Source organism: Chenopodium quinoa, unplaced genomic scaffold (genome assembly GCF_001683475.1).
Source record: "Chenopodium quinoa cultivar QQ74 unplaced genomic scaffold, ASM168347v1, whole genome shotgun sequence".
Taxonomy (NCBI): domain Eukaryota; kingdom Viridiplantae; phylum Streptophyta; class Magnoliopsida; order Caryophyllales; family Amaranthaceae; genus Chenopodium; species Chenopodium quinoa.
The window spans coordinates 898,022-911,113 of NW_018742903.1; the positions used below are offsets into that span (position 1 = coordinate 898,022).

Below are 13,092 nucleotides of genomic sequence, written 5' to 3' on the forward strand. Positions count from 1 at the left end.
CTCCTTCTGCCCGGTCAGCCAGCGCAACTCACGCCCGGTCGGGCGCGCGTAACAACTTCAAGAATGATGCTCTAAAAATAACGCTTCATTGCCCGGTCTGCTAGGGCATGACATGCCCGATAGGGCACGTGGGATCAAATGATTATTCCTCGTAGTTAGCTCTTCCTTTCTTCGCCCTAGCAGCCAGGGCATGGGATGCTCGATAGGGCATTGGGGAAATCTTCATTCTTCACTCAACAATTCTTCTATAATCATAAAAAAAAAGTCTAATTCATCTAAGAAATCTCTGTATTCCTGTGAAACTCAATAAGATAGATCAAACATGCTAGAGAAGAGATTGTTAGCAAGAAATGGCTCCGTAAATCTCAAAACCATGCAAATATACACAATAAAACCGAGGTAAATCATGGTATAAAACGCATACATCATAACCTAATTAATCTATTTTAATTATACTATCAAAAAAAAAATAAAAAAAAATTAATCTAACTAATTTTCCTATATAATCCCTTATCCCCAATCAACCCCCTCTAACAACTAATTCCCCATTATCAACACCAATTCTTTCAACTTCAAATCTTCCATTTCTTGTGACATCTCATACATCATAGCAATCAAAAGGTTTAATCTATGTAAGGTAATTCTTAAATTTGCGATAATGTTGCTATAAATTTCTCTAATTTTTAGAGTTTATTCAAAATTTAGGGTTTTCGCAAACTTGAACAATTAAGTAAATTAAATTCTCCAGTACAGAGAATTTAGCATTTGAAACCAACAATTACTGGGTCTTTCTAGATTCTCCTTCAATGGTGATACCTCTGTTCTTCCCCATTTTTGCCTCATTTAAAAACGAATCAAGTGTACGTATGCCTCAACGATTGATTGTAAATGGCCGCAATTTACGAAAATTCAATTGCATTGCAGAGAAGGGTGTTGAATTAGATGGAAGTCATCAGGGTTTTAATTTGGGTTTGGGTATTGAGGAAGATGAACACAGGTGAGAGAGAGAGAGAGGTTTATTTATTTATTTATTTAGTTTTTATTTACTGATTGTTAGGTAAGAGCATGTAGTAAATGAACTAATTAAAGTTAAAATTAGTTAGGGTAATTTTTATATTTAATGTTGTAATTAAAATAGAATAATTAGGTTAGAATTGAATTAACTATGGTTTAACCAGAAAAGTGACGTCATTTATGCCTTAAATTCCCGAAAAATGCAATTAGGTAGTAATTGGTAGAATTTATCTTAATTAGGGGTAGTAATTAACAACTTTTTTTTAGGAGTAGTAATTCACAAAGACACTCTTTTTGGGGCAGTAATTGACAAATTTTCTTTATTGAAGAGATAGAGAGAAAATTTGTTGGAAAATAATGTCAAAAGTACAAAAAAAAAATTGATGACAACCCATCAAAAAGAGAAATATTGTCAAAAAGTACGTTCTTTAAATAGAAATAGGCATGTAGTTTTGAAACCTCTAAAAAGAAAAGTAGGCATGTAGATAAGGAACGGAGGGAGTACTAAATTACAAAAACTTTGGTGCAAGTCAATACAGCTGTAATAAAACTTTGGATATAATTCCAAAAGAAAGAGTTATCTGATAAGTGTTATTATGTAGCACTTCATTCGTATTTTCCTATGCAATTGACAAAAAAAAAGGCTTGGACTCTTTGGAGTAATACAAGTAGATAGATATAGAGTAGACTAATAAATAGATATATCATACGAAGTATATATAGTTGGTCATTTAATACAACGTGCAAATACTTCTTCCGTTTCTTTTTAGTTGTAACATTTTTCTATTTTGGAAATTGTTAAGTACTTGTAAGTTGAAATACTTTTTATTTTTGTCATTTCTTTCTCTATATCTCTCTCCTAACTAAAGCTGTCAAAAGCTGACACAACCCGAAAATTTTACCCAAACCCGATCATAACCTAACCTATTTTGAACCTGAAAAATTGGTGACTCGAACCCGATATGACCCGACTTGAAACCAACCCGAGACCCGAGTTAACCTTAGGATTCGTAACCTAAACTCGAAGATGACCCGACCAGAGATGACCTGACCCAAACATAACCCGTCAATTATTGACTTGAACCAAACCCAACCTGAACCCAAGATTGACCCAAATCCGTTTTGACTCGTTGAAACCCGAAATCAACCCAACCTGTTACTAACCCGACCTGAATTCAACCCAACCTAGATTCAACTCGACCTATTACTAATACGACTCGAATTCAATCCGATTTGTTTTTAACCCGACCCAAACCTGATGTAACCCAACCCGAATAGTAATGCAATTAACTCAAATTGACCCGAACCGAGCTAACTCGACCCGAACACTCAAATTGACAAATCTGCCTTTAACATTGCTTACACATTGTTTCCTTAAATCAACTTTCCCACACCACACACATATCCTAACTCTTATATTCTTATCTCATATAGCTAGTAATCTAGTTTAGCACATTAATGCTTTAAAATGTTTCACTCAATGAAGCTAGTTAATTGAGAAAGATTGTAATCCGAATCACAAAACTTATAGTAAAGAATGGAGTATTAAATTGGCACAAACAAATGTTAACTAAACCTATCTTACCAAAATTAATATCAACTTATTAAATCTTATCTTAAATTTATATAAACTCATTTGTTCGAATGTAAACTTATTTGAAATTATTTATCCTAAAATAAGTGAAAAAAAAAATGGAGTTTAAACTTATTAGCTCGAATATAAACTTATCTGAAATTATTTCTCTTACAATAAATGAAAAAAATTGATAATGATTAAACTTGAACGTCAATACATGAACTCTTAACAAACCGACTCGAAAAATGTACCCGAACTTGATATGACCCGATCTGATATCAACCCGAAACCCAGATTAACCCAATATTTAAGACCCAAACCCGAACATGACCCGACCTGGAAATGACCTGACCTGATTATAACCTGCAAATTATTGACTTGAACCAAACCCGACTCGAACCAGAGAATGACTCTAACTTGTTTTAACCCTTTAAAACCCGAATTAAACCTGACTTATTATCCACCCGACCCGAATGTAACCCGACCTGTTATTAACCCGACCTAAACTCAACCCAAACCCGATAAAATGTATGACCCGGCGTGACCGACTCAAGCATGATCCAACCCGAACTCGACCCGCATAGGTTACGTCATTAACTAAAATTGACCCGACCCGAGTTGACCTGACCCACACTAAGCCGATCCAAACCTGACTTATTTACCTAAAGTGACAGTTCTAGTTGCAACTAATATTTATCAGAGATAGTTTGAAATAAAGACCATCCTGAAACAAAAAGTGAACTCTTTAAATTATTAAACCTCAATCCCCTACCATGTAAACCCTTTTAGATTTGAAAGTGAACTACAATCATAAAATCTTCAAAGTGAACTTAAATTATAACATCTTCAAAGTGAACACAAAATTTTTAAAAAATTTAAAAAAGTGAGATTAGCTGTTATGACAAGAAGTCAATAGAAGAAAAACGTCTTTATGCAACCAACTATATTATTATAAGACCAATAATTAAATGCCAAAAGAAAAAACTTATCATTGCAGCATATGCTGAACAAATAAGAACAAAGTAAAGCATAATACTTCGTATAACTTACCTTCTTCTAATCAATTCTACTGCCAAAATCTGATTGACAAACCCATTATTTGAAAGCTTTTTCATGTGAAAATTTGACACTAAAATAATGAAAAAGCCATGAAAGTTAGATACTTCCTTAATTGTTATTCATTAATTAAATCAAACACATATTTCGTCATATATAATTAAACTGAATAATTTTAAAATTAAATTAAATTAAATTAGTCCTATAATGCTGAGTAGGAGCTTTGTCAACATAGCTGGCCGGTGGGGATAACAACCCCATACCTTTTGTATGGAAAAAAATTCAAGGAAAACCCACATAGAAACCTCATCTTACACTCTTCTCTTAGGAAGTATAAGTTTTTATTTGATTAATTATTTAGCTGTTGTAGGGCAGATGAGTAGACGAAATTCAATTTAAGATGTTGAATATCACTTTTAGATATTTAATGCGTTCTTTTTATTTGAACTTTATAAGATTTTTGATCTGATTTACATTGATATCACCTTAGGTTTATACCTAATCGGCCTTATTAATCTCATCCTTGTTAGACATGAATAACCAAGAAACTTATTTTTTTTGAAGTGAATGAATGCACCCTTAGATATAGTTCTAGTTATTACGATCATGAAAAGTAATATCAAATTCTAAAAATTGAGGTGTATGTGTTTACATCATTTTACTACATGATTTCTCTGTGACTACAAACTACTAATCTACTAAACACACCCATGCCTAAATTTGCAAATAATTTGAAACGAGTAACATACAATTAGTAGTAAGAATAAATTGAAATTACTTAAATATACTATTATTATCACTGAACAAAATTTAAAAGTTTTAAACTCTTCTTCTTCAAAAAATAAAAAACAAGTTCTAAACTCTTATTTTATGACATGCTTGAAAATTTATATTATGAAATAGAATCCAAACATGTAAAACTAAAATTATTAACCAAAATGCAAATTTAGGATCTCTTGGTAGACAATAGTATACCAACAATCTTTATACAATATACAAATACTTTTAAATAAGATAAAAAAAAACACAAAAAATACTAATAAACCCTCCTTAGGAATAAAACACACAATGTAACCTCAAAAAAATTGATTGTTATTCTTGTATACAAGTATATAATTGTAATACTGTGTACTATATTCTTCAAAATAATTAGCCTTATGACAGTATAAGTACAAATGATGAACTTAAATAATTTTAGGTGTTTGGTGAGACTATTAAAAAAAGATCCTAGAAAGAAATAATATAAAATAATAAATATTAAACGGTCAAAAATAAAACATTTTAATACAAAGTATTTAAAAAATGATAAAAAGACAAATAAAATAGTAGAGCAATCACAGTTTTTTTTTTTTTTTTTTTTGTAACAGCATACAACAAGTATTACAATTTACAAGTTACAACCAAGATGCCCTGGACATAAACATAAAATCTTCCAACTTGCAACACCAGACAAGTCCCTCTCTTGTACTGCTTTACAGCACACATAATTATACAGTCACATAAATTTATACTCTCCCTTTTTTCTCTCTTCTTTGTCTATAATTTTTATTTTTTTTCTTTGTAATTTTAGCGAGATTTTTATTTCTTGGGTTGTTACTTTCATCAATAATCAATCATAAAAAGGAAATTTTCGATATTTTCTTATAACGTATTTTAAATTCGACCCAACACTTGTAGTTTGGTTTGGTGGGTGACAATTTGTTTTTTCAAGGTCTTCAATATTTTCTAGGATAATTAGTTAAGTGGGTTTAAAACAATGACTTAAATGCTTTCTTTCTCGATTTCACATTAGTTGCTGTAACATTTGAAGTTTCACGACTGTCTTATTAGGTGCAACTTCGACAAAATTCGGGGATACTGTTACAATTTCACAAAATCAAAGCTCAAAAGCACCCAAGAATGAATTGAATTGAATTGAATGAGAAAAAAAGAGAGAAACTTTATTGTTTTTGTTGTAAGAGAGTGGTTTTGTGGTTGTGTGAGTGTGTCGGCGCTGGGTCACTTTCTGTCAACATTGTCTTGTATATCCAACAACAAGAAGGAGGCGCATTCTTATTTTCTCTCTCCTCCATCTTCTTATACCTTAACCTCTTTCATTAAACTTTTATTTATTCCAAAGTTTTCAACTTTGATGAAGTGGATTGATTAGCTGCCCATTGTCATTCCAAAGTACCCATTTTATTTTTTCTACTTTTTTTTTGGGGTTCATTCGGCGCTTGGTTTGATTCTGCTGTATTTTTTTATTTTCTTTTTTGTTTTTATATATTTTTTGGTGATTTTTGGAGTTTAATAAGAACACCCTTTTGTCAATGGCCTGCCCAATTCATGAATTTTTGGTGAATTTTGAAGTTGGTGTTGTTTAGAATTTGAAGATCAAATGTAAATTTGGTGGGTTTTGCAAATGCAGCTGAGATTTTTCCCAAATTTGATTATTTTCTGCCATTTCAGGTAGCTGAATTTAATTAAATTCTATTGATTATTGCTTGTTATGCTTTTATTATATGTTTTTCTATTTACAAATTTTGTGTGTATATATGCTTTGCTGTAATGTTTTATCTTTCATGCATTATTTTGTTCTTCATCAGTTATTTAGTTCAATAATTTGAATTGCATGCATTGACATTGGAATTTTCTAGCTTTTGTGTTTCGAGCAATATAGCCATTTGGGATTAAGACTTTGACATTGTTGTTGTATGTTGTGTTTGTTCATAAGTAAAGCTGTGGATGCGACCTTCAATTTCTCAACCTTGCCCTGCTAATCGAAAACTCGAGGTTTTCGAACATGAATGTATTAAAAATTAGTGTGCATGATGATCACATTATATGCTGAGAGTAGAATAAAGAATGGACATTAAGTTTAGTGATTAAAAGTGCCACTATATATTCCAGTATAAGCTATATCAACTTATCAAGTGTCCAACTTGTTTGTGTCACTATTATTGAAAAGTTGTGGTTTTGCATTTGTTATTCTATGTCATTGTTAGCCTCAGAGATTGAATGTTTGACTTCATGTTGGAGGTTCTTTATGAATACTTTTTTTGGGGATTTTTTTTATCAGCATTTATATGTATACATCTTTAATTATTGAATTGTCATTTCAGGCTTAGATGAATGATAGCTTCTACTATCATTTGTAGCTGAATTGGCTTGAGTGCCAAATGTCAAGGCAACTTGTAGTTATAGTAGGAGTTGCTGCAGGAGCTGTGGCGTTTTTGATAATAGTTGGGTTGCTTATATGGTTTTGCTGCTTCCATAGTCGTAGAGCTTCGAGAACTTCTGAGACTGGTTCTTCTGAGCCTTCTTATCAAGGTAACTCAGCGTTTGTGAATCACTAATTGTTATGTACTGTAGGCGATTAATCTCCACTAAGTTCATTCCTTTCTTGCCTCTTTCAAATTTAGTAGGAAAATCTGGTGGCATTGAGATGTCTTTTCGAGAAGCAAGGCGCTTTGACTGGCAAGAACTTTGTGCTGCTACAAAAAATTTCAGCGAACAAGGTCTGATTGGAGTAGGAAAGTTTGGAGAGGTTTACAAGGGTCTGCTTACAGATGGTGTGCTAGTCGCCATTAAAAAGCGGTCTGTTGCACCCACTCAGGAGTTTGTTGAAGAGGTAATGATCATCATTTGACTGGGATCAGCTGCGCTTTATGTCAAACTGTTTAGCTCATTCTACTGCCGGTATCACAGATGGTCACTTTGTTTGTCTAAAATGTTTGAGATACTCGGTCTACATTCTTTTTGTCATTTAATTGAGAGAAACACGATGCAGTAATGCCTCTGTACTGCAATTTATGCCTAACATCTTGTTCAGCTCTATGCATCAATGTCAGATAGTGATAGGTATTTCTTACCAGAAACAATTGATTATGCCTATTGGGATCTATTTTTCTTAACATGCACCTTTACATTCCAAATTTGATGATTATTAGCAATAGATCACGTAATGCTAGAGGGAACCAGTGAATTTTTTTGTTTTACTCAATATCTGAAAGCTTGGTGATGCTTAATTGCCCATATGCATTAGACTTTGTATTTATCAGTATTCATTCCAAACTAAGTTTTTCAGGGTACAGATATCTCAATGGCATGGCTTTATAGACATTTGTTTTGTTTAAAAGGAAATGTGGAGCAATCTACTATGATCCAAATCTTATTTACTATGTTTTGGCTCATATGAGAAGCGACAAAATGTTTCAGGGCGATTTCTTTACCGTGAACTTCATTTGAGATTTTGTGTTTCTTCAACTTCTTCTGGATGTGTTATTAAGGGACTTTATCGACTATATGCAGTACGATCCCATGCTATTTATCTTGGCCTGTTTTCTTTTTGTGTTGCTGATTGTTTGACTTTCAGGATCCTACTTTGACATGAGTGTGTGTATTGGTTTCCCTTTAATCTATTATAGCAACATGTATTGACATGCAATCACATTTATTATGATTCGTCCAAATATAGGATTAAGTTGCCCAGGTCCATCTTAGATGAATTACCTTTTTTTTTTCCTCCCTCATGTGTGTGTAAACGTAACCATGAAACAAATTTATCCAGAATAAAACAACCAGGTTAAGTAGTCCCAGTATCCATTTCTCAAACCTCAATTGTTACTTTTCTATTCTTGTTTTAGCTAAATTTTCTGAGCATTTAATGTCGATATCTACATTTGTTCTCATGCATTAAGTAACATTTTATTACTGTTTTGAGCACATTGTCGTAAGTCATGCTAACATATGGGAATGGGATGACGGAGGTCAAACTGACAGGTTCACATCAAAGGCTATATTGTAATGCAAAGTGTTTAATTCCTACTCTTGCTAGCAAGCTTGCTTCAATTGTCATAGTCATCTGCATTTCTCTTGATGTCTAACTCCATAAAATCAATTATTTCCATTCAGGTACGCTATCTTTCATCTATTCAGCATCGGAACATTGTGACACTCTTGGGTTACTGTCAAGATAATCATCAACAAATTCTTGTTTATGAGTACATACCTAATGGAAGTGTTTCCAGTCATTTATATGGTAACTTTCTGTGTGTTTATATTTATCATAGTTTGTTCCATGCGCTTCATGGCTTAATTAGTAAGGGATTTTACAGGGGCTGCTCATGTTTCACGAGAGAAGTTGGAATTCAAACACCGGTTGTCAATAGCTCTTGGGGCAGCTAAAGGTGATCCTCTGCCAACTCCGTGAGCATTTGTGGCTTTACTGGTATTAGTTTTTCTTTCCCTTGTTCCCCTATTAAGCAAGATAAAAGGAACATAAAACTGAGCAAACAAGCCAAAACTTTGATGTACTTCGTATAAGAGAAACAGAAAGTGAAGGAATCTCAGCAACTTCACTCTACAAATTTTCTGAAAGTATATAGAAAAAAAGGTTTTCATATAGTTAATTGACATCCCTACACATCTCCTGAAATTATTTATTACAATAACTAGTGATACATTGATAAGTTCAATTATTTAGTTGTTTCTCTTTTGATGGGTCTTCACAAAACACTAAACTGTACCCGTAGCTTTCTTGGTAATTAACTTAATATGAAATAGTAAAATTTACTTGAAGAAATAGGTCCAAAACAGTTATTACAAACCAATATGATCGTCCTCGAGGAAGAACACCATCTAATACTTGTATTCTAATATAACTTTCAATATGTTTTAACAGCAAGCACTGAAAGAGAAGACAAATGAGACTTGCACTTGGAAAATTAAATGAATATAGAAATTTCTGATAATCTAATTGAAACATAGTAAATTAAGAGATTTGCAAATTATTGATGATCAAACGTTGATTGCATCTCTTTTGAAAACAAACGTTGAAGGCAGGGTTTTCTTTTGAGTGAGGAGAGGTATTTAAAGCAATATTCTGTAAAAAGCTTATGTGAGGATTATTTGTTGTTTTACAATGATTCTCTGAATATAGAGTGCTGCAGTTAATATTAATAAACAGAGAGGCCTTAATTGCCGCTAACACCCTGCAGGTTTGGCTCATCTTCATTCCCTTAGCCCACGCTTGTTGCACAAGGACTTCAAGACCTCGAATGTGCTTGTTGATGAAAATTTTGTCGCGAAAGTTGCAGATGCAGGAATCCGGAATTTTCTTGGAAGATCAGATGCAGCTGGTACATCTTCTCAAGTGGAAGCCGATGAAATTTTTCTTGCTCCAGAGTATGATTCCTACATTTCGTTTAACAAATCCTTAAAAGTACGACAGCTTGACAGCAATATCATCTACTGTTGTTTTCTGTCCTTGAAGGGTGAAAGAATTCAGACAATTTTCTGAAAAAAGTGACGTGTACAGTTTTGGGGTTTTTCTCTTGAAATTGGTCTGTGGACAGGAAGCAAGAGAATCATACTCTCCAGACTCCAACCAAACTTTGGTAGAACGAGTAAGGATCTTTCATTTTTATGCCAGTATACTCTGTATTAAATGTCTCCTTTTCTTGACTTCCTGAAGATTCAATTGTCATTTCATCTGCTAAAAGACAATCTCGTTGCAATGTCAATATCATCTTAACCGACATCCTCGTCATGCTTACTACACTGTCATTCTATTGAGTTAGGTACTAGAACTGTGAAAAAAATACGAAAACATCGACACTAGGGCCATCTTATTGATTGATGTATATGATTGGTGGTGCATGTGAGCATACAAGTGACAATTACATATATTTTTTTGTTGGATTTGTTTAGAAAAACGCTGACTTATTGTCAAGATGATATTTTTCTTGATGGCAACTTCTTTCTTTTTTGAGTGATTAGGTGCTAAATTACCATGACTTCAGTACTGTCTCTACCATGGTTGATCCAAGAATGGGGAACAAATTCACGGTGGAAGGGATGGAAGAGTTTGTACAGCTGATCGTCCGTTGTATAGACCCCTCTAGTGAACTCAGACCTGGGATTAGTTATGTGGTTACAGAACTTGATCAGATATTGGAGAAAGAAATGAACTTAACAACAGGCATGGGGGAAGGAACCCCAACAGTTACACTCGGAAGCCAGCTTTTTAGGGCTTTGAAATAAAAAAGGCATCAAGACTATTTCTAGTGTGATTCTTGTTAAATATTTCTTCATTCATCTTGTCCATCTTTTACTCTATATCTTTATTTATTCAAGGAAAAAAAAGGTTGTCAAAGGGACAAGCAGCTGTTTGATAATTGTATAAAGAACAGCTGTAACATTTCTTTTTTTTTTTTTTTTTTTTTTTTGATTTTTTTCCCTTCAATTTTATGTATGTATCCCATCAAAGGACCTTATTCTAAACAATTATTTGTTTGTTAATATATATAGGTTTGATGTGATTTTGTTCATACTTGCTGATATACTTTGTATGTTTCGGTTTTCTTGGTATCCATACGAAACGAAGGTAGTATTTTCATAATTATGTGATACTTCAGTTTTCTTTCATCTAATTGTATGGAGGAAAATGAAGCATATAATTTGGACAAACAATTTGTGGAGGAAATTTGACAGCTTTACAAGACATTCTTCTCAAGGAAACATTCATTGAAGGCCAATGACAAATTTCACGATCAAAAACACCTTCCTTGGAACATAATGTCTAGCTTCTGAAGACTCCCATCAGTCCCATGTGCTAAGTTACATGTACCTCATTGTTTTTCACTACTACAGAATACCAAATTGATGTATTTCAAAGAATTTGATGAAACAAATTATGTTGAAATTTATGTCCAACTTTATAGATGTATCCAGCAGGGATCCAAATTGATACACTCACTTTCATTTATTCTTGATTTCTAGCTAAACACTTGCGCTTTTGTGAGATCTTCGAAGCATTTTTCACTAACAATCTCTTCTCTAGTGTAGTTTGGACCTTCGATTGATTATTTTAGGAATTTGGAAGTTGTCGGATGATTTCTACGGTTCTACCCCTTTTGGAAATGTAGACATCTAGATGCATGTGTCCGAACAAAACCCGATGCTGAATAATTTTTCACCGTCATTTGATCCAGGTTGCATATCAGATCTAGAGCTGGGCATCATGTTGTGCTGGGCCGCCACGGGCTACCAGGAGGAAGGTCGTGTCAGGCCTGGGTGATGGTGGGTCGTGCCGTGCCAGGCCACCAAATGGCACACCCCAGCCCACATGCCTGGCGGGCCGGGTCGTGTCGGACCACGGACCAGCCCATTATTTTTATTATTAATTAAATAACTTTAATATTAATGAATTAATTTTTATTATATTATTTTTATTATTATTATTTATAATTCTTTTTATTATTATCGTTCTTTTTATTATTTTTATTTTTATAATATTTCTTTAATTGTTTTTATTTTTATTATTTATAGTTTATTAATTATTTTTATTATTATGGGTCGTGCTGGAAGGCCGAGTCGCGGGCCGTGCTGGTGGGCCAAAAGTTCGTGCCGCCCGCGGGCTCATGCTGGGTTTGTGCCGAATTTTTTTTTTGTTCACGGCACGGCCCACAGTCCAACCCTCGTTCCTCGTGCCGATAACGAGCTCGTGACGTGTGCCGCTACCGTGCCGCTCGCGGGCCGACCCGGCCCAGTTCTAATCAGATCCAAGGATCGCTAGAGTTTTAGTTAGGAAAATTTGATTCCAATAATCTAACTTTTGCCCGGTCTTTCTTTATTAATCCAACCTTTTGATTATTTACCAATAATCCAAGCTTTATACCCCATTCTATTTTCTTAGGCCAAATATAAAACAAAAGTTAAATTTTTTTTAAATTATTTAATTAATAAAAATATTTTATTTTCCTTCACCTTCATAAATGGCTGCCCACTTCCCCTCCACCTCCATCCTCCCCCTTCCCTCCCTTTTTCCGGCAGCCCCTCCTCCCTCTTCCCTCCCTTCTCCCGGCAGCCCCTCCATCCTTCCCCTTCCTTCCCTTTCCCGGCAGCCCTCTTAACCTCCACCACCTCAAATCACTAACCTTCACCCACACAACTCCACCAATAACTACCAACACACGCACCAGCCACTTCACACAACCCACAACGCCAGCAATCACCACCACAACTCCCAACAACTATGAGACGTAGATCGATTTTCCGACCCGTCTGGCCGTCCAATCCCCAACCTTATCCGACCTCCCTTCCCATTCCCCTCCATTAGATCGATTTTCCGACCACCCTCCCTCTTCTTGAATCCCCAACCCGAAAACCCCAAATAACCGAAACCCAAACCCATAACCCAGATAAACCCCCAACCCGATCCTTAACCCAGAAACTCCCTACCTCCTTGAAATTGAGAACTACAGCACCACAAAACCCCTTGAAATTGAGAAATCCGGCACCGCGAAACCCCCCACCTCCTGAAAACCAGAAAATAAGAGGGGGTGGCTGCCGGCCTTCCGTTGGGGGGGTAAAGAGGGTTGGCAGGTGAATTTTTTTTTTTTTTTTTTGGGTAAAAAATCATAAAAGAAAAATATATAAAAAAAATTACCTGAAGAAAAGGTTAC

General features: G+C 34.5%; 1 protein-coding gene across 2 annotated transcripts; it reads left to right on the forward strand.

Annotated features, from left to right (window-relative positions):
* The first annotated feature begins 5,073 nt into the window (after positions 1–5,073).
* On the forward strand, positions 5,074–10,956 carry LOC110727192 (probable leucine-rich repeat receptor-like protein kinase At5g49770). Of its 2 annotated transcripts, none has more exons than XM_021906748.1 (8): positions 5,074–6,094; positions 6,748–6,955; positions 7,048–7,256; positions 8,540–8,666; positions 8,743–8,814; positions 9,625–9,811; positions 9,900–10,032; positions 10,406–10,956. In XM_021906748.1, exons 2-8 carry the CDS (start codon positions 6,805–6,807, stop codon positions 10,667–10,669), a joined length of 1,143 nt encoding a protein of 380 aa, XP_021762440.1. In that variant the 5' UTR covers positions 5,074–6,094; positions 6,748–6,804; the 3' UTR covers positions 10,670–10,956. The 2 variants fall into 2 exon arrangements, with proteins under 2 accessions (XP_021762440.1, XP_021762441.1); XM_021906749.1 differs by having other exon boundaries at positions 7,051–7,256.
* The last annotated feature ends 2,136 nt before the right edge of the window (positions 10,957–13,092 follow it).

What these genes read in the sequence shown, in the direction of transcription:
- LOC110727192 (XM_021906748.1), top strand. Translation starts at nt 6,805, where the DNA reads ATGTCAAGGCAACTTGTAGTTATAGTAGGAGTTGCTGCAGGAGCTGTG. An exon ending in TGTTTCCAGTCATTTATATG is followed by an intron (nt 8,667 to 8,742) that starts GTAACTTTCTGT and finishes GGGATTTTACAG; the next exon opens with GGGCTGCTCATGTTTCACGA. An exon ending in GAAATTTTTCTTGCTCCAGA is followed by an intron (nt 9,812 to 9,899) that starts GTATGATTCCTA and finishes CTGTCCTTGAAG; the next exon opens with GGTGAAAGAATTCAGACAAT.